The sequence below is a fragment of the Capra hircus genome, chromosome 19, assembly GCF_001704415.2.
Source record: "Capra hircus breed San Clemente chromosome 19, ASM170441v1, whole genome shotgun sequence".
Lineage (NCBI taxonomy): Eukaryota > Metazoa > Chordata > Mammalia > Artiodactyla > Bovidae > Capra > Capra hircus.
In genome coordinates, this window is record NC_030826.1 from 32,801,212 (window position 1) to 32,826,800 (window position 25,589).

Genomic DNA, 25,589 nt, shown 5'->3' on the forward strand with positions numbered 1-25,589 from the left:
GAGGTCGCGGCGGAGCCGGGGCGCGGTGGTTCCGGGCCGGGCTTCCTAGGACCGGGCTGGGCGGGCGGCTCCGGCCGAGGCTCCGTGCCCTCCGGGACGAGATCTGGCGGGCGGAGGCCCCTCTGCAGCGCGGAACCGAGCCCGCCACGCAGGCGCAGCGCCCGCCGCCATTGTTGCCCGGGGCCTCTAGGGCCGCTCCGCCGCGCGTCCGCCGGTCCGGCCACAGGTTAGGATGCAGGCGGCCTGAGGGGTGGGGGCTGCGGGGCAGACCCCACGCAGCTGCCCGCGACCTTCAGACTGCGGAGTTAGGGGGACCCCGCCTGGTGAGGAGGCCAGGGGCGCCTCTGCCCTGCAGGCCTAGTGAGCAGCCGGCTTTAGGGGACACTGTGCGGTTGAGGGGGGCTTGGAGGTGGAGACCGTGGACAGGTGGTGTCAGGCCTGCAGTGAGGTTTTCCGTGGGAAAACTGGTTCCAAATTCCTAAAGAATTGTCCTGTAGAAGCTGTGCACGAGCTTCAAGTCACACGGGTCCCCTCTGCTGCTTTTCTGTCCCAGACCTCAGGTAGTGATGGGCTTGGACTGGCCGCCATCCATACGCAGAGCAGGTGGATGGCTCGCCCCTTTTCCCCACCCTTGAGCGCTTTAAAAAGTTCTCCGAGTTTGTTCGAAGTAACAGATTTGCTGTTGTTTTTGAGAGTCACTTCAGTCATTACAGCTTGTGTAATATCAATGACTAAAATACTGAGGCTTTTTTTTTTTTTTTTTTTCCTGTACAAGTTAAAAGTTTGACCTGTGTTTTTGCTCAGGATTCAAGTCGTTGCATCTAGCACCACTCTTTTATGGCAGTCCCAACTGGTGCCCAATTGGTAAGGTCTCTAGGTGGGCTGTTTGTTTGTGTGTCTGGCAGAGAGCTCCAGGAATTCCTGACCTTGTCTATTCCTGTGTTTCAGGGTCTCTTCCCCATCCCTACGAGTTCTGGGCTCAGAATTTGTAAGCAAGACAGCTGACTCCTCCTTGCCTCTGTTCAGCCCCTGGCTGCAGCAGCCCTCCATAAACGTCTCGGTGGCTCTAGCATGTGGCTTCAAGCACTTGGCTCTGACCTGAAGAAATAAAGGCTGTTTCCAGATTGACTCTCCTGTTTGTAGCAATGTTCTCCCCAAGCAGGAGGACGACCAGTTCTTCTCGCGCGCAAGTCCTGCTAACATGGAAGATGGACAAGGCTCAGAGTGGACCCCGAAATGCTGAGAAGGAAATCCTCGCCTTGAGACTCCTGCGTGACACCGAGACCTGTCGGCAGAATTTCAGGAACTTCCCGTACCCAGACCTGGCCGGTCCTCGGAAAGCCTTGAACCAACTCCGAGAGCTCTGCCTTAAGTGGCTGAGACCCGAGATTCACTCAAAGGAGCAAATCCTGGAGCTGCTGGTTCTGGAGCAGTTCCTGAGCATCCTGCCTGGGGAGGTTCGGACGTGGGTGAAGTCCCAGTACCCGAGGAACAGTGAGGAGGTAGTGACACTGGTGGAGGACTTGACTCAGATTCTGAAAGAAGAAGGTAAGACTTGTAGGGCAGAGTTGGGAGGAGCCCAGGGTGGTACGAGGAAACAGCCATCACGTCAGAGAACAGTCCTTGGAGGTGATCAGGAGAACAGAGCTCAGGGAGTGAGTGAGGACCCGCTTCACCTGAACCCCCTTCTGTACGGCATTCCCCTTCTACCTGCTCAGAACCCAGCCCATGTTCTCTGAACGCAGACGATGTGTCTTGTAGAACAGTGGCCAGGCACAATAGATGACCCCTGTTGCCTCAGGAGGTTCCCTACAGATGTTTGAACCTTTCGCCAGTAAATAATTTGTTTTGTGAACTGGATTTTATTTAGTTTTTTAACATATGCTTCCAAATAACTAGGAAAGTGTCCAGGGAATATTTCTTTACTAAGTGAAAAGAAAACTCACAAAATTTCTGTCACATGAGGGTTTAGTGGGAAATTGTGAGTTTGGCACCTATTCTGAGGAGTCCCAGAGCAGACTTGTTTTTGAGGCCTGCGCCAGGGTCTTCAGGTGAATCACTGCCCCTTCCCTCTAGTTCTTCGAAGCAGGGGTGCTGTTTCTGGTCTCCTTCTGACTCCTCTTCGCTTTAAGAAAACATAGACATCTACTGGTGAAGAGTTTCCTAGGCTCTTCAGACACCTCTGATCTCCATCATTGTCTCTCTCTCTTTTTCCCAGCCGCTCCTCAGAACTTCACCCTTTCCCAAGAGACCCCAGAGGACGACCCCAAAGGAAGACAAGCTTTCCAGGCAGGGTGGTTCAATGACTTGGTTACCAAAGTGAGTGTCAGTTTCTTCCTTTCTAAAACATTTATTTATTTATTTGCCTGCCAGGAGTCTGAGTTGCAACACTTGGGATCTTTAGTTGCAGCATGTGGGATCTAGTTCCCTGACCAGGAATCAAACCTGGGGCCCCCTGCATTGGGAGTACAAAGTCTTAACCATTGGACCACCAGAGGAGTCCAAGTGTCAGTTCCTTCTGTGATTGTGTGGACATATTCTACCCTGGCCCTCTACCTTCTGTGACCCCAGAAGTCCTATCAAAGACCTAAGCCTCAGTTTTCAACTAAAGTCTCCCTGGCCTGTTAAGGTAGGTGAGTGCCTTTTACAGGAAACGGAACCCATTGCTTCTTCTGATCATCCCTTTCCTTACCGTAGGAAGGGGTGCTATTTTATTTTCAAGGAGCAGTATCACATGGAGGCTAAAGCATTGACCTCCAGAGCCATGTGGGTCTAGATTTGGTTCCGGGTTCTGCCATGGAACCCGTGACTTGAGGCAAAGATGCTTAACTACTCGTAGCCCAAGTTACTGAACTCCAATGAAAGAATATTCCTCTTGGATTGTGAGCATTAAATATTATGAGACCCATTAGTCTGGACTACAGTAAGTCATCAAGAAGACCACAGTGAGATTAAACAACAGTTATTATTTTTCTTTAACAGGTAATTAAAGGCCATGACTTGTGCAGTGTTCCTGTTAATTATGAGTTTCTGTTATCTTCAGGAAGAGCAGCTCAGGCCGTCTTAAGAGAAAGGTTTACTGTAAAAGTATATGTGATCTAAAATTGATAACCAGGGTAAAATTATTATTTGTAGATAATATGAATGTTTACAAAAAACCTGAGGAAATCAAGGGGAAAACTGTTAGAAACAATAGTGGAAAATTTGAGTAAAGTGACAACCACAGAAAATGGCTTACAAAAATTAATCATTTTATTATTTACCTGAAAAAATCAGATCATAAAATGAAATAAAAGATTCCATTCATAGTATTATTCCCTCAAATTTAAAATAGCCAGAACTCAACATAGTATAAATTTTGCAATCCTGTGTTATTCTACGGGACATGAAAGAAGAAGCCTTATATATTGTAAAATTGTCAGCTCTCCCTAAATTTTACACTTAACTGTGATTTGAAAATCCCAATACAGTTTTTTAAAGAAAGAAAATCTATTTGAAAAACATGTGAGAGTAACCAAAAATAAATTTTTTTAACAAAGGAAGAACAGAGGGATGCTAACTTCACCAGACTGTAAGATGTATCTGTAAGTTCAGTAGTTCATTGTGGCTATAAGTACCAGTTTTATTTTAGAAAGAGGAAGGGCCCTGCTTTCCATAACAGAACAGACAAAATATCTTAAAATGTCAAATTATAACGCATTTTATTAATTCATAAGACAGCACTTGAAAAGCCGAACCTTGCAACCCTGTCATCTATGTTCACATCCCTTTCTTCTTTAAGATGGAACTGCCAATGCCTGCACTAAAAATGGTAAATTTGATTTTATTTTCATACTTCTAGGCCATTTGAGTTTGCTCATCCGTACACTGGGTGAGTATTGGGTGGTAACCCTTAGGGTCCTGCCAACGCTCAAGACTCTGTGGTTCCCTCACCATGCACACACCTGTGCCATCACTGTGCCCTTCCAATGTTTCAGGAATCTATGACATTCAAAGATGTGGCAGTGGACATCACCCAGGAGGACTGGGAGCTCATGCGTCCTGTGCAGAAGGAATTGTACAAGACCGTGACCCTGCAGAACTACTGGAACATGGTTTCTCTCGGTGAGTGTCTGTCTGTGCCCCGCAACCACACACATATCAGAGTCTGTCTTTCCTCAGCTCTCAAAAGTGGGTTGGGCCTAGAGGTGAACATGCTCATCTGTTCAGGCACAGAAACAGCCAGTTTCTGCTCCCTTTTCCAAGATGAAAGGTTTCAAAGTGAAAGGTCATCAGGAACCACGATGCACGGCCCCCCAGGACCACCACCCCACGCCTTGCCCAGCGCCTGCCTCCCCCACAGTCTCTGCACACGCATCCTCCAGGGTGGTGGGAGATTTTTGTCCCTGCTCCAAAAGAGCAGTGACCTCATTCATGAGATCGTGTCTGTGAACCGTTCTTTTCCTGTAAGAGGTCTGTCCTCATGGGTAAGAAGGAGTCAGTTAATAAAAGTAGAATGACTGTTTATCTCCAGGGTAAAACTCATTTTGTTCCTCCTGGACAGGACTTACAGTGTATAGACCAACTGTGATCCCCATGTTGGAAGAACCGTGGATGGTGCTAAAAGAAATTCTAGAAGGCCCAAGTCCAGGTGAGAGAACCACCAGTGGACAAGATTCTTTGTGCTTAAGAGCCTGTGTTATCCTAAGTGTGTGAGATGTGTTTTTAAATATGGCTGAGTCACTCACTGTACACAGAGACACCCCAGCTTGTCAAGATGACTGAGCTGCTCGGTGATGCTTCTTTCCAGATCCCGTCTTCAGGAAAAGATTACCATATATCATCTTGTACTTCTCCATGACTCTTGGTTTCCCTCTGTTAGAGCTCTGTCTGGGGCTTTCCTTGTGTTCCCTCCCTGTGTTCTTAAGTACGCATGAACGTCCCCTAAGATCTTAAGTTTCAAACCCTTTGGACATCTTTTTGAATTTCTTTTACTCTATTGACAAAATCCTGTATCCACCTGCCTCCAGTCTCCTACCTCAGTTCTTCGTTTCTTATTTTCTAATTATTTAAAAAGATAACATGTTGACAAGACCAGAAATTGTAAAAATATATAAAGCCAGAGCTATACGGACAGAAGTCTCTACCTGTTTGCCACATTCACACAGTTCCTACATCTGTGAGGTCATCTGTGGATTGACACCTAAATGACTATTCTAGTCCCTGATGATCCTTCATTTAAGGTTCGTAGCGTCCACTGAAGATCCTTGCTTTATTACATTGCAGGTTGAAAAAGGGTGATTTTCTAATTCTTGATCTCTTCGAAATTATTTATCTGTAAAAAACACTTATCCCTCCTCCCATCCCGTTCTTACATGTACATGTCACTATGGACTAACGGAATTTTTAAAAATTCAGTGTATTATTGGTCCATTCCCTTTGTGGGGTGGGGAAGTTGCTTTTAATTATCAGTTGTCCCAAATGTGGGTGATGGCCGCCTTTCAGCCCAAGGCCATGTCCTTTTGCGGCATTTCCATCCATGTTTCAGTGCTTCCTGGCGGAGGATGGTCTGCAGGCACACCTCATGCCCACCTTAGACCTGGAACTTCTCTGAGGAGCAGTGGTTCATTGTAGTGGAGATGAGCAATGAGAAGCCAGAATCTGGACAATGAGGGGGTGTTCACTATCCTGGGTACCATTGCTTCTAGATTGGTTCAGTAGGTAGAGCTGTGAAATAAGTGTGTAGGTTTCTTGAAACCTGGATTCATACTGGTAACTCAAATTCCAGTTCAGCATCACAAGGTCCATCTTGTACCTTCCCGTATCCGTTTTCTACTTCCTTTCCCACACTGTGAGTCACCTGGTTCCCAGCATCAGTATATCTGTTTACTCATTTGCTCTGTCATAATAATACACACAAGAATGGTTTCAGAATTATATCGCTGAAATAACAGACTGTTCAGGTAATATTCAGAACACCTTCTTGTCCTCAGGAAATATTCCACCAAGGATACACAAGGATATCTACCAAGGATGGTGGGTTCAGAGTTACTTGAATTCTTCCCTTCTGGTTTTCTTAACAGTTTGATGTACATTTAAACTTGTTTGATTCCATCTGGGTTCAGTTTTAGTATTTTCTTATTTCTTGAATCTTTTTTATTTAATCTTACATTTTTGAGTCTATAAAAGCATTAACATGGTTCAGAAGTCAAAAGTGTAGAGAAAAGCATGTGCTGTCTTCCATCCTGCCCTGTTCCAGCCCACTCTGTGCAGTTTACTCTGTTCACTTGTCTCTGGTTTATCCTTCCTGTGTTTCTCTTTGCAGGGATAAATCATAAATATAGTCTTAGCTCTCCTTTTGTGTAGAAAAGAAGTACATTGTAATCGTTTGCATTTCCTTTCCTATCCACCACCCCTCCTTTTTTAAGGCACTAACTTCTGGTTGTCTACCAATGTCAATGCTGGAATATAGTAGTAACAGTAAATTAAATAGTAATGACAGAGAATAATATGCTCCCTTAGAGCTGATTGCTTCACTTTTTTAAAAAGTTAACTTTATCTGATCACCAGGTATTTTGAGGGTGCTACCTGACAAACTAATTCTTCTTATAATTTATGGCCTATTGGCTTTAGTTGGCAGAGTGACACAAAATGTACACCAAATTATTTAGGGAGTGATTTCAGCACAGTCTAAATACTGAGAAAACATGTGGCAGAATGGAACTACCCCTGCACTGCAGTCAGAACAGTCTTCTGGGAGGCACTGCCCCTCTGAGGCCACCTCAGTTTTTCAGATGATTCTGGTTGAATTAAGGCTATAAACCCCCAAAAGGGGGCCTATTGGTAGGGGGTGGTTTGCTCCCACCAAAGAGCACAAAACTGAGAAAGGCAAGTTCCTCTTCTCCTTCAGTTGAGGTGAGCTTTTTCGTTTTGTTTGTTTTTCTAGCCCATCCTCTATAAAGAGGGTGTGGCACAGAGCATACAGGCTCCTGCCCGCTACCCCTCCTGGTTGGCCACAAGCTCTGTCTTCTGGCCCCCAAACCCCTTGCACCCTTAATGGGCAGCTAGAGGCCATCAACAGGATGGAAGAGTTTTTCAGGCGGTCAGCATCAACCTCCAAGACTCCCGGTCTTCTCCCGGTCTTCTGCTTTTACTTGATTTGGGGCCTCTAAGGGTTTTACTTTCTTAGTGGCTCAGAGTGGTGTAAGTTGAACCTTTGGTTACAACATCTCATCAGTCATACTTGAGGAGTGGGATCTTTGATGACTCGCAAATCGAGCATCTGTGTTGGTCTCTGATGGTCAGTCCTGTCTTAGAATTTCATGGTTCTTTACGTCATACAGGACCACCTATTTCTTCAGGTTCAGACCAGACCTCCCCCCATCCTTGATATCCCTCCCTTGATAGCCTGATCAACACTGATCTCTTCTGCTAGAAATATTACACCACTGTGTGATACCTTATGCTTTTAATCCATCCTTTCTGGTTAGTTATATATACATATTTAAGCCCTGCTTAGTGGTCCATTGGTTTAAGAATGTATGCTTATAATAGCGATTTCTTTGTCGTCATCATTCAGGCTTGTTACTTTAAGCTTGTTAATTATAACTTTATTTATTTATTTATTTGGCTGCACCAAGTCTCTAGTTTGCAGCATGTGGGATTTAATTCCCTTACCAAGGATTGAACCAAGGCCCCTTGCTTTGGGACCTTGGAGTCTTAGCCACTAGACTACCAGGGACGACCCTAATTATAACTTTAGTACTTCCTTCTTAGGTGTATGGAACATTCTGTCATAGACTGATTCTGATCACATAGAAGCTAAGCCCAGTTTCTGGGACTATCTTGTCTTTATATACACACATACACACTACTTGTGTGCTTGTGCTCAGTCGCTCAGTTGTGTCCAGCTCTGCAACCCCATGGGATGTAGCCCTCCAGGCTCTTCTGTCCATGGTATTTTCCCAACAAGAATACTGGATCAGATTGCCATTTCCTGCTCCGGGGGATTTTCTCAGCTCAGGGATGGAACCCGTGTCTTGCATCTCCTGCGTTGGCAGGTGGATTCTTTACTGCTGAGCCACCTCAGAAGCCATATATATATATGTGTGTATATGTGTGTGTGTCTATCTATATATATACACACACACATACATACACAAACACACACACATATACACATACACGCTTTCCCATGCATTCCATTAACATTCTCATTTTATTTTATTTTTTTTAAGGAGGGAGTAATAAATCCTGGTTTAAGAAAGTTGTTTTTAAAATTTTTTTCCACTAGATAAAGTAATACATTAACATTTGTAGTACTAAATAACAAAGAAATACAGGCAATTTCTTGAAAATCAGAAAATATTTTTGAAGCTTAAAAATCCCATTGTTGGCATCTTGATAATATTTACCTAGTTCTAATGAGTTTTCATGTTAGTCACAATACTGCTTTTTTCATTTAATATTACTCCTAAGCATTTTATAATGTCTAATTTTTGTATTTGAATCAAAGTAATAAAAGTAGTGTGTAAATCGAAGCAGCACAAGGCAGAGTAATGAACTATATGTCTCCCTTTCCTTAACCACATGTATGTGCAGGCATGCAGAGAACGCTGATCTGAGGGGAGAAGGCCCTGATTTGGGGTGAGGAGTTGGAGATACACATCTTTACACTGATGGGATCTTTCCCTACATACCATTTTCTCTCTCTTTTTTTCCTGTTAATATGTCCTGCACACTTTTTCATGTCAATGTACCTACTATTCCATTATCTCCTATTCTAACTCGTCCTTTATTGATGTATGAGTCTACTGAATGGATATATTTGTAAATATCCTGCTTTGATCTGCATCTTAGAAAGTTTCTAAACAATCCATTATTGTTTGTACTGTATTATAAACTCTAGTTGATGTTTCATTATATAATTCTTAATATTTTCAAGTTACAAGTTTCTTACCTGATTTCAAAGGTGTAGCTTAGATTTGTTTTTAAGTCATCATAATGAAACATAGGCATCAACAAATGAATATTTGATGGCTTTGCAATCAGGTTTTGGGCTCCATGTGTGTGTGTGTGTGTGCGTGTGCGCGCGCGCGCGCGCGCACATGCGCATGCTTTCATTTGAGTTCACCGTTTTACAACAAGGTATTGTCATTTATTTTACCAGGTTCACTTGAGTGGCCTCCATATCCAGAGTCTTACGCTTTTTTCTGAAGGAAATGTAAAAGAAGGATAAGCCATTTCCAGAGTTTGCATCTGAGTTGGAAATAAACACACAAAACTATGAAATAATGTAAGGCCAACTTCTGCCATAGGCCCAACATTATATTAAGTTGAACTATATGAAACTGCTGATATTCTGCCATATTGACCTATATACAAGGCAGTTTTGTATGATTCAACTTAATCTGTACTTTAGGATTCTAAGAAGAAGAAAGAAACATGAGCTGGGCCATAAGCATCTTTCTTAATAGGTGAAGGTGTCATAAGAAAAATCTGGAGTCTGGAATTAGTGGCACCTTCAGAAGATGATGAGGACACAGTTGTAAGTTATGTGGATAACGTGGAACTTTAAGGTGAATGTGAGGTGTGGAAGAAGGAGAGTACAGTAGAAAAGGGTAGATTATTTGGGGCCTGAGTACTGAATGGAGGTATTTTAACTGTTTTTCTTTACCTTTCATCCTTTAAGCCACTGATCCTGAAACTTCAGTGTGATTTAAACCTCTTGGAGGGCTCAGCCCTACTCCCAGGGTTTCTGCCTCAGGATGTCTGGGAGGGTCCCAGTCACTTGATGTGTTTCAGGTGACAGTAATGCTTACACTGAGGGTCTGGACCACTGCTCCAAGGCTGTAGGAGTTACTATAAGAATTAAAACAGGGACACATGCCATGAAACTGCCCAGGATATCATGAGGATGTCCAGGGTAGATTGGAAGGGGAGGGGTGGTGACAGCCAGCCTGCTTTATGACCTGTTACGTGAATTAACTTATATGATTATAAATGATTATGTAATGGAAGTCATGCCACGTTGTTCACCATTTGTTTTCACTTCTCAGCTCTGTTGCCTGACCTCACCTAGTCTAGTAACTCCACGCTGGTGTTAAATAGAGAGGAGCTGCTCCTCCTCCAACTATTTAGGCCTGTTTTCTGCCGTTTTATCCTCCTTGCCTGAGCATTGAGGACCATGTTATGGGGCTGTCAAAGCCACAGTCTTTTTAGGCATTTTTATTCGTGTTCATTATTTTGTTTCTACTTTAATAGTTTCCTTTCTCCAAACAGGAAGACTTTTTTATGTGTATTTTTTAAATTTCAGAATGGGAAACCAAAGCCCAAGAGTATACTCTGGTGGAAAATGTTTCTAAACTCAAAAAGGATGGAATCAAGCTCATCAAACTGGAAGAACCCTCTGACTATGATGACAGAATGGAGGGACAAGCGGCAGAGACCTTCAGGAGAATTCCCACCAAAAGGAGACATTTCAGTGTGAAGAAGTCAGTCCTTTCACAAGAAGATGGTCCTGTAGAAGACTATAAATATGATATATATAGAAGCGATTTTGAAAAGCATTCAAACCTAATTATGCAGTTTGGTACCCAGTCAGACAATAAAACGTTCATGTACGATGAAGACAAGCCCTTCAGCCCCGGCGTCGTACACAGGAAAATATACCCCGGAGAGAAGCCTTATAAGTGTAAGGTGTGTGGGAAGAAGTTCAGGAAGTACCCATCCCTCATTGCACACCAAAACAGCCATGCCAAAGAGAAGTCTTACGAATGTGAAGAGTGCGGCAAAGAGTTCAGACACGTCTCATCCCTCATCGCACATCAGAGGATGCACACAGGGGAGAAACCCTACGAATGCCACCAGTGCGGGAAAGCCTTCAGCCAACGTGCCCACCTCACCATTCACCAGCGGATCCACACGGGAGAGAAACCCTACAAGTGTGATGACTGTGGGAAAGACTTCAGCCAGCGTGCTCACCTCACCATCCACCAGAGAACACACACGGGAGAGAAACCCTACAAGTGCTTGGAATGCGGTAAAACCTTCAGCCACAGCTCATCACTCATTAATCACCAGAGAGTTCATACAGGAGAAAAACCTTACATATGCAACGAATGTGGGAAGACCTTCAGCCAGAGCACACACCTCCTCCAACATCAGAAGATACATACAGGAAAGAAACCATATAAATGCAATGAGTGCTGGAAAGTATTCAGTCAGAGCACTTACCTTATTCGACATCAGAGAATTCACTCTGGAGAGAAGTGTTACAAATGCAACGAATGTGGAAAAGCCTTCGCTCACTCCTCCACACTTATTCAGCACCAGACCACTCACACTGGAGAGAAGTCCTATATATGCAGCATATGTGGGAAAGCCTTCAGCCAGAGTGCAAACCTCACCCAGCATCACAGAACACATACTGGGGAGAAACCCTATAAGTGCAGTGTGTGTGGGAAAGCATTCAGCCAGAGCGTTCACCTTACTCAGCACCAGAGGATTCACAATGGAGAAAAACCGTTTAAATGCAACATATGTGGGAAAGCGTATAGACAAGGTGCAAACCTTACTCAGCATCAAAGGATTCACACTGGAGAGAAACCCTACAAATGCAACGAGTGTGGAAAGGCATTCATTTATTCCTCATCACTTAATCAGCATCAGAGAACTCATACTGGAGAGAGACCCTATAAATGTAACGCATGCAACAAAGATTTTAGCCAGAGAACATGCCTTATTCAGCACCAGAGGATTCACACAGGAGAGAAGCCCTATGCGTGCCGCATATGTGGCAAAAGCTTCACCCAGAGTACGAACCTCATCCAGCATCAGCGCGTCCACACAGGTGCCAAAAATCGAAACTAATGCATCCGGGAGACTGCGCGTAGGTTTTCAAACCTAATCATTCTACATTTTATTTTGTACTCTGCTTGTTGAAAACATTATTCAAAAGAAGTGCAATATGGGTTAGATTTTCACTCAGCAGAAGTGTCAGAGTTAGTTATGGGAGTATAACCTATTTAAATGTACTGTGAAATTTCAGATGAAAACATTCACTTCATAATAACCTTTATTTGATACCGGTTTAGTTCATTCCAGAAAGAAACCCTAGGAAAGGAAGAGTGCCAGAAACCTGTTAGCCACTAACTCAGAACGAGTTTCAAGTACTTCTTCATGAGGCCTTAAGAATGTACTCTAACAGGAAGGCTTCCATCCAGTAGAGCTTCCACACCAGAGGGTAATCCCAGGGTGACAGAACAGAAGAGCTGCCCTCCGGCCTTTAGTTCTTCCCAGCTTTGAAGCCTTAAATATGTAAAGGGTCCCCTTCCCTTTTCCTGTTATGCCATAACTGCCACGTGAAGCCAGTAGGTTTGCCAAAAGAGAAAATGGTTGAAAGTATGTTAAGGAAGGACTTCTGTGTGACCACTCTGTATGTTTTCCTCTGAATACTGAGATGTTAAAGAGCAGCCTAGTGAAAGGTGATCTCTTAGGAGAAGCTAATGTGTCTAACCCTTAGACATGTGCACAGATTTTCTTGAACAGACAAAAATTAACTTAAAATTTAGATATGTTTAGTATCTAAAACCTAATAGCCTGAGTCTCGCTAGTTTCTGACAGGCTTCCCAGGTGACTCAGTGGTAAAGAATCTGCCTGCCAATCAGGAGACGCAGGAGACCTGGGTTTGATCCCTGGGTTGGGAAGATCCCCTGGAGGAAATGGCAACCCACTCCAGTAGTTTTGCTCCAGGCAATGGGGTTGCAAAGAGTTGGACACAACTGAGCACACACTAGCTTTCAACAGCTGTCATCCAGAAGAAAAAAAAGAGTACAGTTCTTAACCCCACCTCCCATCTGATTCCTAAATTCACAGTTCCTTTTTTCTCCCCCCCCCCCCCATCTGACTCCTAAAATCATACCCTCAGGCTCCCCCGTGACTGTCTTACTGTAGAAAGTCCATTTCTTCCTTTGAAACATGTTTCTTGAGTGCCTGCTGTGCTCAGGGCCCAGACCTCCTAGTTGGATCCTTCTAGGGCTTACCTGCTGAAAGTCACAGCTGACTGAAGCAATAGAAGGCTTTCTAAAATAATGAAAGGTAACAAAGTCAAGGACATGATCTTAACCAGTGCTTCATGGAATGAACCTAAGAAACCTGCTGAAATGGGTTGCTAAATGCAACCCCATTATCTTAAGAAAGTAATGAATGAAAGCAGCTATTTAAACAGTATGAGGAAAAAATAAATACTAGAAAATGGATTTGAGTTTAGTGCAGAAAGTGGGTCAGGCAACAAATCTAAAGACTTAAGGGGGAGGAAAGAGGATACAGAGATTACCTAAGAAAATAAGAGTGGCCACGTGAATGAAAAAGCAAACCAGCCTATTTATGTAAGAAGAAATTAAAATTGAAATGACTGGTTTCAAAAGAATCACTGAAATTGGTACTCCTTGTACATGTTAAGTAAAATAGGGATTACTCTTAAGATAACGGGACGTTTCATTGGAAAAAGCATTGATGCAGAAACTATCACCGTTGCAGTAATTATTAAACAGTAATAACTGGGGCCCCAAGCAGCGCACAAGGAAAACTGGTAGAAACACAATTAGAAATAGGTGAAACCACTACGGTATGTACTGTCCACAGCATTGCACTCTCAGAATTTCAGACCATGTGCTGACAGCTGACCTTCCCTTCTGCTTGTGTTCCTTCAGTGCCTTGCCTTTGATAGGTGATTGAGATATGCTGGTTGAATTAATGAATATGTAGTCAAGTTAGGCTGGAGTAATAAGGTAGAGTAACTGATGTGGCGTGAAATTGGCATATCTTTATAGTTTTTGGTGCATACATGCAAAGAAATACATAACCAATATGGCCATTTGTTACTAATAGGAATGACTTCAAAATGAAGAACTATAATCCCCAAATCTTTCTAGTGGGGATATTCGTAAAAAGTCATGGGACATCTTTATGTAAGAAGCTTTTCTGAGCTAGCTGAGGAAAACCTGATATAAATTCTGGTGCCATTAATAACACTGTCAGCATGTGTGAACCATGCAGCTTCATTTGGATATTGCAAAGACCTGAGGGGGAGGTGGCAAAGGACCTGGAGTGCTAGCATCTTCCAGGTTCTCTTCTTCAGCGTTTTCTTCAAGAAGCTGCTTTCCCCTTGTCCTCCTAGTAGTTAACCTTGATGTCATGGAATCACCCTTCACAAAGTGCAGGTTTTCTCGAGGTTGCATAATTCTCAGTTTATGCTCATGCCATAGTTATGTTAAAAAAAAAAAATAACCATTGTATTTAAGGTGCAATTTTTGTAACAGCACTTCATACCTTATACTTTATTCTCCTGGAAAGAAAGTGTGGAGTGTTAGAGTCCATAGCGCCTTTCTTTGCATTAATCCGTGTTTCCTACCTTTGTGTGTTTTATGTAAATAATACATTTATAAGGTCTTCCGCTGAAAACACTGAGGCAGTTGATGCCCTTATAATAATAATCGTGGAGAATCCTAGATCTTCGTTTTTTTCCCACTTTTACAGTTGTCTGATCCATGCTTTGAAGTTTTTTTTTAAACAGGTAGTCTTATTTTCCACAACTTTTTATTATGAAATGTTCAAATATACAGAAAAGTTAAATAATAAAATGAACTATATATATCCACCTAGATTCAAAAATTAACATTTTGCCATATTTGTTACTGAACAACTGGAGAGTAACTTACTGACATTTCACCTCTAAACACTAACCATGCATCTCATAAAAACAACCACAAAAACATTACATATCTTAAAAAATGAACATTAATTCCCGACTACCAAGCGCTCAGTCTGTGTTTCCATCTTCAAGCCGTACAGATGCTTGTCTGTTCCATCCACCCAGAATAGCTTCCTGCCTTGAGGTTTGTTTCCCAGGACTTTGTTTTTTCTCCTCTAAATAGAGCAGGTCAGTTGTAGAATGTCTTTCAGGATTTAACAGATTGTACATGTGGTTTATCTTGTTCTGTAGTTTCTGTAAATTAGCAGTTAGGGCCAAAGGCTTGGTGTATTCATGTTACACATTTTTTACATTAACACTTCACAGATGTATTTCATATTGCATCCCATCAAAAGCCTCAGTATCAGGTTGACTAGGGACTTCTTGGCAGTCCAGTGATCAAGACTGCACTCCCAATGCAGGGGACATGGGTTTGATCCATGCTTGGGGAATTCTGCATGCTGCCTGGCACAGCCAAGAAAAACAAGGATGACTCACTGTGATGCAAAATTTGATCACATCTTCCCAACTTAAAAGGATGTCCTTGCTGTTGCAGGTAACAGATAACCTGTGCAGTGATGTGGTAGTGCATAGGTAGACCATTTACCAGCAACATTTTCCCTGGTGGTTTTGGGGATCCAATGATGATGATCCTTGCCAGAATCTATTATTTCAGCAAAACTTGCTGAAATTTTCTAATTTTGTCCTTCTTCCTACATTTATTGACTGGTATTCTGTAAGGAAGAGCTTTCCTTCATCAGCTGGGACTGCACTAGAGACAGGATCACACTCAAGTCTTTCCTTAAATTACCGATTTTTCAAGAGTCAGGAGTCACCAGCAGTGATGACATATGATTTGGTGCTGCACAGTTATGATCACTGTTTCAGATTCTCTGATTATCCCAGATTTGGCCAGTTAGAAACCTTCCGGTAGCCCTTTTGTCCGCTGTCGTTCCTCTCCAACCTTTGGGCACTTAATGGCCTTTTGACAAAGCTATCTCCAGTTCACCTCGCACTCTCAATACCTCAGGTATGGGATGAGCCCTTTCTCCAGGAATCCCTGGCTCTTTTTTTATAGGCAGCATTTAGAAACCAGATCTGGGCAATGGGCATGCTCTCTGCTACTGGGCATACTTGGCAAGTGGGCTGAGTCCTTCCAACCACTGGAAGAGTCTGCAGTAAAGGCAACTCGGCCCTTCTTTCACCAGTTACATAATACCTAATTCTGTAATGGGGAGACATAATTACATAGCCAGGCAAACGATTTGGGGAGCAAATAAGTCCTGTTGAGCCAACAAAACCAGGGGGAACACAAGGTTTATGTGTACCTGGAAAGCCACACACTTATCCACGAGAGGTCTTGTGCCAAGGCCATGAGCAATAAGTTTTCAGAGGGATGGAGCTTTTCAGTTAACCCGGCAAGCACGTTAAGTACAGAGCTGCTGCTGCTGCTAAGTCGCTTCAGTCGTGTCTGACTCTGTGGGACCCCATAGATGGCAGCCCACCAGGCTCCCCCATCCCTGGGATCCTCGAGGCAAGAACACTGGAATGGGGTGCCATTGCTTTCTCCGAAGTACAGAGCAGTTGAGAGCAACTGAGTGAATGATACCAAATATGTGGTGGTCTGACTATGACGTGTCTTGATGATTTACCATGTTGGGCTCATCACACTCCCTTCCCATCACGTTAAAGCAGGTTTCTGATCTAAATCAGAGTTCTGAGGATCTGTTTCATACAAAGTACTAGTTTTTCTTGCTAAACTTTTATTTGGTCTTTAAAAATTAATGCCATTAAGTTTCATTCTTTTATTCTTCTGGTATGAATTCACTTGCATGTGCCTGTAAATGTACTTTCACCCCTTTATTTCTGTTACTCTCCTCATAGCTCTATATTTCACTATAATTACTACACCTTTAGAACACAGTAGCCATTAAAAATGGCAAGCATGTGCACTACAGTGATATGTATAATGTGTGTGTAAGCTTGTCAGCAGGACTGAGTCCTTTGTGTGGACATGGAAGGTGAAGCCCACCCAGATCACATACACCCAGTGAGGGAAAACCCTTGGCTCCAGCACTTGGTTGAGTTCTTTCTTTAAAGTAATGATAAAACTCAGAATACAAAAAGTATGTACCTACAGTTTTATAAAATTACATTATTTTGATGAGATTCAGTTCAGTCGCTCAGTTGTGTCTGACTCTTTGCAACCCCATGGACTGCAGCACACCAGGCTTCCCAGTCCATCTCATTCTCTGTTGTCCCCTTCTCCTCTTGCCTTCAATCTTTCCCAGCATCATGATCTTTTCAAATGAGTCAGTTCTTTGCGTCAGGCAGCCAAAGTTTTGGAGTTTCAACTTCAGCATCAGTCCTTCCAATGAATATTCAGGACTGATTTCCTTTAGGATGGAATGGTTGGATCTCCTTGCTGTCCAAGTTACTGTCAAGAGTCTTCAACACCATAGTTCAAAAGCATCAATTCTTTGGCGCTCAGTTTTCTTTATAGTCCAACTCTCACATCCATACACGGCTACTGGAAGAAACATAGCTTTGACTAGATGGACCTCTGTTGGCAAAGTACTGGTCAGCACTTGATGAGATGACAGCACTGAAAGTTTTTTTGTCTCCCGTCCCCTTGGGTCTTTAATTCAAATCTTTATATGAGAATTGCCTAGCAAATGATGCACTCCCCCTTCCTCCAATTCTGGTATATCATCCAGATCTTTCCCACGTTTCAGAGCCATGTGATCAGTGACTCCCTGGACCATCAGGTTTGGGTTTTACCTCTTCATATTACAGTTCATTCTTCTACATCCCCACAGCCTTTCATCAACTCTTGTTTAGATTATTTCGTAGCCAGCTAAGTGTTCACTCCAACCCTGATCCTGCACCTCTCAATTACCTGCCACAGGGAGGTGGCTCCTCGGCACTGAGTCCTCCCCTCCCGCTCTGAGAACGCTAAATAAGGCCCCTCTGCCTGAAGCCCACCTTCCGTCCGCCCCGAGCGCGGCAGTTCATCCAGTGGCGGGTGACCCTCGCCCGTCCCGGTACGCCGCCATCAGACTGAAGGGAGGGAATTACCAGAGGCCAAGCTCACCTCCTGCGGGGAGGGGCTCGGACCAGAGCCGCCCTCCCTGCACCACGAAAGCAGGAGCCCCAATAGTCCCGGGCGGAAGCCCAGCTTCCGGCTTGAAGGGGATTCTGGGATAATAGGCGGGGCCAGGCGCACGGGCGTTCCTGAGAAAAGCGGGGAGAGCCTCGCTACGCAGGCGCATCGCCGATTACGGCGACTCTACCCCTCGGCTCGCGACCACCTGCCGGCGCGCTCCCGGCCAGGCTGGAGAGCTGACGGGAGGGGCCGTCCCCGCGCCGCCGAGGCGCGTGCTCGGACATCTCCAAGCTTCGGCCTGAGCTCCCCTTAAGGGGCCGAGAGGCTTGGTGACGAGGCTATTCAAACAGCCCCTTATAGCCGCTACCATCGCATCCTTCCAAGAGTGCAGCAGCCTCTTCTGTTTTCCGGTGACCCTCACGTACCTGTCCACCTGCCTGGACAGCCAGCCGGCCTTGCTTCCGGTCTATAGTCCACCACTGACACTCGCCTCCTGTTATTCTGGAGCAAGTCTCAGCATCATATTATTTACCTGCAAACATTTCAGTGTACAGATTTAAAGATAACTTTTTAAACACAGTGACATAGATTTGTTGCATTTAAATTTTTTTCTTAATGTTATCAAAAAGCAATAGCATGCTTAGATTTCCCTGCTTGGTGTAATTTTTTTTTTTTTTTTTTTTTGCATTCTCACAGTCTGTTTGATTCAAGATCCAGGAGAGTAGCACACTTGAAGTTAATTGATGCTTTGTAAGTCTTTTTCAATCTGTAAATTTCTCTGACATTTCTATTTTATTTCTGTCAATATATTTCTTGGACAAACTAGGTCTTTTGTCTGGTAGCATTTCTCATGATCCAGACTGTGGTGTTAAGACACTAATACACAGTTTCATTTTATTTTACAAAATTTGAAAATTGCATTTTCTTTATTGTATTTCTGTGTTATAATTAGGTGAAGTTTTTTCATGCTATGTAAAATCTGTAGAACAAAGTACTTCAAGAAATCCAACTTCTATCCCTGTCCTGTCTACCCAGTTTTCTCCCTCCCCCAAAGCTAACCATTTTAAAAGGTTGTAATTTATTCTTCTATTTTTTAAAAAAATTTGAGAAAATATATTGACCCTTGAACTATGTGGGGGTTAGGAGCAACGACTGCCCAGCAGTGTGACGTGTAAGGTTCCTTCCTCCCCTCTGTTCAGCATCTGCTTATTCAACCAACCACAGGTCATACAGTACTATAGTTCATACTTACTGGAAAAAAAAATCCACATGTAAGTGTACAGACAGCTCAAAGCCAGGTTGTTCAAGGGTCAACACCGTTTCTTAGATACACTGTAACCTAGTCTACACACGTCTCTCCACCTCTTCCACATAAACATATACTCTAGAAATCACAGAGATGGTTTCATCCCTCTTTTCACAGTTGCATATGACTTTGGTGTTTGGATGTACGGCAGTATATCCAGTCGTTTAATGATGGACACTCAGGTTTTTTGTAAAAAGAGATAAGAGAAAGAAGCATAGATTGGGGTTGGACAAGTAGAAAAATAGGAAGAAGGTGGATTGATACCCAAATACATCTATATTTACATGTAGTATAAATGGACTAAATACTTCAAGTCAAAGACAAAGATTGTCAAACTGGATTTTTGAAAAATTATTCTGTTTAAAAGAGATGAAGTTTAAGGACACAAAAAAGTAGAAAGTAAGAGTATGGAAAAAAGATATACAGTGTAAACACTAATCAAAAGAAAGTTAGTGTCTTGATATTACTATCAGACAAAAGAGACTTTAAGCCAGGAAGCATCACTAGAATTAAGCAAAATTCATAATGACTGAAGGGTTAATCAAACAGGAAGATAAAAATTCTGACTTTGAAATTCACTTAATAATATAACTCAAAATACGTAAAGCAACAACTGTCAAAACTGAGAAAAGAAATAAAAGCTCAATCACACTGTGATGATGTGACATGTCTGTCAGTCACTGGTAAAATAAGCAGATAAAGATCAGTAATGATGTTAGAAATTTAAAGAATATTATTTTCCTGCTCCAACAATTGCATGATTTGTTTTCATTTAAATCCTTCTCAGTTCAGTTTAGTCGCTCAGTCGTGTCCGACTCTTTGCAACCCCATGAATCACAGCACACCAGGCCTCCCTGTCCATCACCAACACCCGAAGTTCACTCAGACTCATGTCCATCGAATCAGTGAGGCCATCCAGCCATCTCATCCTCTGTCGTCCCCTTCTCCTCCTGCCCCCAATCCCTCCCAGCATCAGAGTCTTTTCCAATGAGTCAACTCTTCCCATGAGGTGGCCAAAGTACTGGAGTTTCAGCTTTAGCATCATTCCTTCCAAAGAAATCCCAGGGCTGATCTCCTTCAGAATGGACTGGTTGGATCTCCTTGCAGTCCAAGAGTCTCTCAAGACTCTTCTCCAACACTACAGTTCAAAAGCATAAATTCTTCACTGCTGAGCTTTCTTCACAGTCCAACTCTCACATCCATACATGACCACAGGAAAAACCATAGCCTTGACTAGATGGACCTTTGTTGGGAAAGCAATGTCTCTGCTTTTCAATATGCTATCTAGGTTGGTCATAACTTTCCTTCCAAGGAGTAAGCATCTTTTAATTTCATGGCTGCAGTCACCATCTGCAGTGATTTTGGAGCCCCAAAATATAAAGTCTGACACTGTTTCCACTGTTTCCCCATCTATTTCCCATGAAGTGATGGGACCAGATGCCATGATCTTCATTTTCTGAATGTTGAACTTTAAGCCAACTTTTTCACTCTCCACTTTCACTTTCATCAAGAGGCTTTTTAGCTCCTCTTCACTTTCTGCCATAAGGGTGGTGTCATCTGCATATCTGAGGTTATTGATATTTCTCCCGGCAATCTTGATTCCAGCTTGTGTTCCTTCCAGCCCAGCGTTTCTCATGATGTACTCTGCATAGAAGTTAAATAAGCAGGGTGACAATATACAGCCTTGACGTACTCCTTTTCCTATTTGGAACCAGTCTGTTGTTCCATGTCCAGTTCTAACTGTTGCTTCCTGACCTGCATATAGGTTTCTCAAGAGGCAGGTCAGGTGGTCTGGTATTCCCATCTCTTTCAGAACTTTCCACAGTTTATTGTGATCCAGACAGTCAAAGGCTTTGGCATAGTCAATAAAGCAGAAATAGATGTTTTTCTGGAACTCTCTTGCTTTTTCCATGATCCAGCAGATGTTGGCAATTTGATCTCTGGTTCCTCTGCCTTTTCTAAAACCAGCTTGAACATCTGGAAGTTCATGGTTCACGTATTGCTGAAGCCTGGCTTGGAGAATTTTGAGCATGACTTTACTAGCGTGTGAGATGAGTGCAATTGTGCGGAAGTTTGAGCATTCTTTGGCATTGCCTTTCTTTGGGATTGGAATGAAAACTGACCTTTTCCAGTCCTGTGGCCACTGCTGAGTTTTCCAAATTTGCTGGCATTTTGAGTGCAGCACTCCTTTTACACTGTTTGAAATTTTTAGTGCCATGGAAATATATTTCTTTTATAAAAAGAAAAGGAGAACATAATTCATATGAATTACTCTCGTATCGGAGGTACAAATTATTAGTGCTTAAAGTTTCCTTTGGATGAAATAAGGAGTTAAGGATTTCCCCCCCACCTCACAATTTGTCACTCTGTTCAGATTTTTCAGACTTTACTTTCTAGTCTAGCCTTCGCTGCCACACATACATCTTTTATAGCTTTTGCATTAGGGCTTCCCTGGTGGCTTGGACAGTAAAGAATCTGCCTGAACTGCAGGAGACCTGGGTTTGATCCCTGTCTCAGGAAGATCCCCTGGAGAAGGGAAAGGCAACCCACTCCAGCATTCTTGCCTGGAGAATTCCATGGACAGGCAAGCCTGGTGGGCTACCATCCACTGGGTTGCAAACACTTGAACACAACTGAGGGAGTAACACTTTGCATTATTTTAATTGAAAACCTCTATTGAAAACTATAGTGAACAATGCCAGTGTTTACTCTGTCTTGTCAATTCTTAACCCTCCAGATTTGCCTGATTTCTTGTTTTGTTGTTAAGAAATAAGACATTAGAGAATTCCCTGGCAGTCCAATGGTTAAGACTCTACACTTCCACCACAGTTCAGTTCAGTCTCTCAGTCATGTCCGACTCTTTGCAACCCCATGAATCACAGCACACCAGGCCTCCCTGTCCATCACCAACACCCGAAGTTCACTCAGACTCATGTCCATCGAGTCAGTGAGGCCATCCAGCCATCTCATCCTCTGTCGTCCCCTTCTCCTCCTGCCCCCAATCCCTCCCAGCATCAGAGTCTTTTCCAATGAGTCAACTCTTCCCATGAGGTGGCCAAAGTACTGGAGTTTCAGCTTTAGCATCATTCCTTCCAAAGAAATCCCAGGGCTGATCTCCTTCAGAATGGACTGGTTGGATCTCCTTGCAGTCCAAGGGACTCGCAAGAGTCTTCTCCAACACCACAGTTCAAAAGCATCAATTCTTCGGTGCTCAGCCTTCTTCACAGTCCAGCTCTCACATCCATACATGACCACAGGAAAAACCATAGCCTTGACTAGATGGACCTTTGTTGGGAAAGCAATGTCTCTGCTTTTCAATATGCTATCTAGGTTGGTCATAACTTTCCTTCCAAGGAGTAAGCGTCTTTTAATTTCATGGCTGTAATCACCATCTGCAATGATTTTGGAGCCCCAAAATATAAAGTCTGACACTGTTTCCACTGTTTCCCCATCTATTTCCCATGAAGTGATGGGACCAGATGCCATGATCTTCATTTTCTGAATGTTGAGCTTTAGGCCAACTTTTTCACTCTCCACTTTCACTTTCATCAAGAGGCTTTTTAGCTCCTCTTCACTTTCTGCCATAAGGGTGGTGTCATCTGCATATCTGAGGTTATTGATATTTCTCCCGGCAATCTTGATTCCAGCTTGTGTTCCTTCCAGCCCAGCGTTTCTCATGATGTACTCTGCATAGAAGTTAAATAAGCAGGGTGACAATATACAGCCTTGACGTACTCCTTTTCCTATTTGGAACCAGTCTGTTGTTCCATGTCCAGTTCTAACTGTTGCTTCCTGACCTGCATATAGGTTTCTCAAGAGGCAGGTCAGGTGGTCTGGTATTCCCATCTCTTTCAGAACTTTCCACAGTTTATTGTGATCCAGACAGTCAAAGGCTTTGGCATAGTCAATAAAGCAGAAATAGATGTTTTTCTGGAACTCTCTTGCTTTTTCCATGATCCAGCAGATGTTGGCAATTTGATCTCTGGTTCCTCTGCCTTTTCTAAAACCAGCTTGAACATCTGGAAGTTCATGGTTCACGTATTGCTGAAGCCTGGCTTGGAGAATTTTGAGCATGACTTTACTAGCGTGTGAGATGAGTGCAATTGTGCGGAAGTTTGAGCATTCTTTGGCATTGCCTTTCTTTGGGATTGGAATGAAAACTGACCTTTTCCAGTCCTGTGGCCACTGCTGAGTTTTCCAAATTTACTGGCATATTGAGTGCAGCACTTTCACAGCATCATCTTTCAGGATTTGAAATAGCTCAACTGGAATTCCATCACCTCCACTAGCTTTGTTCATAGTGATGCTTTCTAAAGCCCACTTGAATTCACATTCCCGGATGTCTGGCTCTAGGTGAGTGATCACACCATCATGATTATCTTGGTCATGAAGATCTTTTTTGTACAATTCTTCTGTGTGTTCTTGCCACCTCTTCTTAATATCTTCTGCTTCTGTTAGGTCTATACCATTTGTGTCCTTTATCGAGCCCATCTTTGCATGAAATAGTCCCTTGGTATCTCTAATTTTCTTGAAGAGATCTCTAGTCTTTCCCATTCTGTTCTTTTCCTCTATCTCTTTGCATTGATTGCTGAGGAAGGCTTTCTTATCTCTTCTTGCTATTCTTTGGAACTCTGCATTCAGATGCTTATATCTTTCCTTTTCTCCTTTGTTTTCGCTTCTTTTCTTTTCACAGCTATTAGTAGGGCCTCCCCAGATAGCCATTTTGCTTTTTTGCATTTCTTTTCCGTGGGGATGGTCTTGATCCCTGTCTCCTATACAATGTCACAAATCTCATTCCATAGTTCATCAGGCACTCTATCTATCAGATCTAGACCCTTAAATCTATTTCTCACTTATACTGTGTAATCATAAGGGATTTGATTTAGTTCATACCTGAATGGTCTAGCGGTTTTCCCTACTTTCTTCAATTTAAGTCTGAATTTGGCAATAAGGAGTTAATGATCTGAGCAGCAGTCAGCTCCTGGTCTTGTTTTTGTTGACTGTATAGAGCTTCTCCATCTTTGGCTGCAAAGAATATAAACAATCTGATTTCAGTGTTGACCATCTGGTGATGTCCATGTGTAGAGTCTTCTCTTGTGTTGTTGGTAGAGGGTGTTTGCTATGACCAGTGCATTTTCTTGGCAAAACTCTATTAGTCTTTGCCCTGCTTCATTCCGCATCCAAGGCCAAATTTGCCTATTACTCCAGGTGTTTCTTGACTTCCTACTTTTGCATTCCAGTCCCCTAGAATGAAAAGGACATCTTTTTGGGGTGTTAGTTCTAAAGGGTCTTGTAGGTCATCATAGAACCATTCAACTTCAGCTTCTTCAGCGTTACTGGTTGGGGCATAGACTTGGATTACTGTGATACTCCATGGTTTGCCTTGGAAACGAACAGAGATCATTCTGTCGTTTTTGAGATTGCATCCAAGTACTGCATTTCGGACTCTTTTGTTGACCATGATGGCTACTTCATTTCTTCTGAGGGATTCCTGCCCACAGTAGTAGATATAATGGTCATCTGAGTTAAATTCACCCATTCCTGTCCATTTTAGTTCACTGATTCCTAGAATGTCGACGTTCACTCTTGCCATCTCTTCTTTGACCACTTCCAATTTGCCTTGATTCATGGACCTGACATTCCAGGTTCCTATGCAATACTGCTCTTTACAGCATTGGACCTTGCTTCTATCACCAGTCACATCCACAGCTGGGTATTGTTTTTGCTTTGGCTCCATCCCTTCATTCTTTCTGGAGTTATTTCTCCACTGATCTCCAGTAGCGTGTTGGGCACCTACTGACCTGGGGAGTTCCTCTTTCAGTATCCTATCATTTTGCCTTTTCATTCTGTTCATGGGGTTCTCAAGGCAAGAATACTGAAGTGGTTTGCCATTCCCTTCTCCAGTGGACCACATTCTGTCAGGGGGCATGAATTCAAGCCCTGGTTGGGGAATGAAGATCCCACATGCCATGCAGTGCAGCAAAACACAATAAATTTAAAAAAAAAGAACCATATGAAATAGGCTTTCTCAGGACGTTCCTGGTGGTCCTGTAGTTGAGACTTCACCTTTCAATGCGGGGAGTATGGGTTTGATCTCTGGTTGGGGAGTTAAGATCCCACATGCCTTGAAGTCAAAAAACCAAAACATGAAACAGAAGCAATATTGTAACAAATTCAATAAAGACTTTAAAAATGGTCCACATCAAAAATTCTTCAAAAAAAAAAAAAAAGGAAGTAGCCTCTCCCTGCCCACCGATTTCCAGGCTGGCAGCCTGACTTCTCTTAAAATTGTAAATTATGGGGGTACCAATGAAGCCCAAGACAAGAAAACTTAAGGTAATGCGATTGCCCAGTTGTCACCAACCCTCCCGAGTCTGGCCCAAAAAGGGTGCTTTGAGCTAATAAGAGACTCATCTCTGTTCAGAACCAAAGGAGGATTTTTTTCC

General features: G+C 43.1%; 1 protein-coding gene across 3 annotated transcripts; it reads left to right on the plus strand.

The window, feature by feature from the left end:
- ZNF287 (zinc finger protein 287) lies at window positions 1-12,673 on the plus strand. Of its 3 annotated transcripts, XM_018064694.1 has the most exons (7): window positions 1-226; window positions 805-864; window positions 949-1,548; window positions 2,219-2,319; window positions 3,978-4,104; window positions 4,544-4,630; window positions 10,295-12,673. In XM_018064694.1, exons 3-7 carry the CDS (start codon window positions 1,146-1,148, stop codon window positions 11,848-11,850), a joined length of 2,274 nt encoding a protein of 757 aa, XP_017920183.1. In that variant the 5' UTR covers window positions 1-226; window positions 805-864; window positions 949-1,145; the 3' UTR covers window positions 11,851-12,673. The 3 variants fall into 3 exon arrangements, with proteins under 3 accessions (XP_017920183.1, XP_017920182.1, XP_017920184.1); XM_018064693.1 differs by lacking the exon at window positions 805-864; XM_018064695.1 differs by lacking the exons at window positions 1-226; window positions 805-864; window positions 949-1,548; window positions 2,219-2,319 and adding an exon at window positions 3,268-3,871.

Coding starts and splice junctions, on each gene's coding strand:
- ZNF287 (XM_018064694.1), top strand. CDS start 1,146: ATGTTCTCCCCAAGCAGGAGGACGACCAGTTCTTCTCGCGCGCAAGTC. Junction 4,105..4,543: donor CTGGAACATGGTTTCTCTCG/GTGAGTGTCTGT, acceptor CCTCCTGGACAG/GACTTACAGTGTATAGACCA. Junction 4,631..10,294: donor TCTAGAAGGCCCAAGTCCAG/GTGAGAGAACCA, acceptor TTTAAATTTCAG/AATGGGAAACCAAAGCCCAA.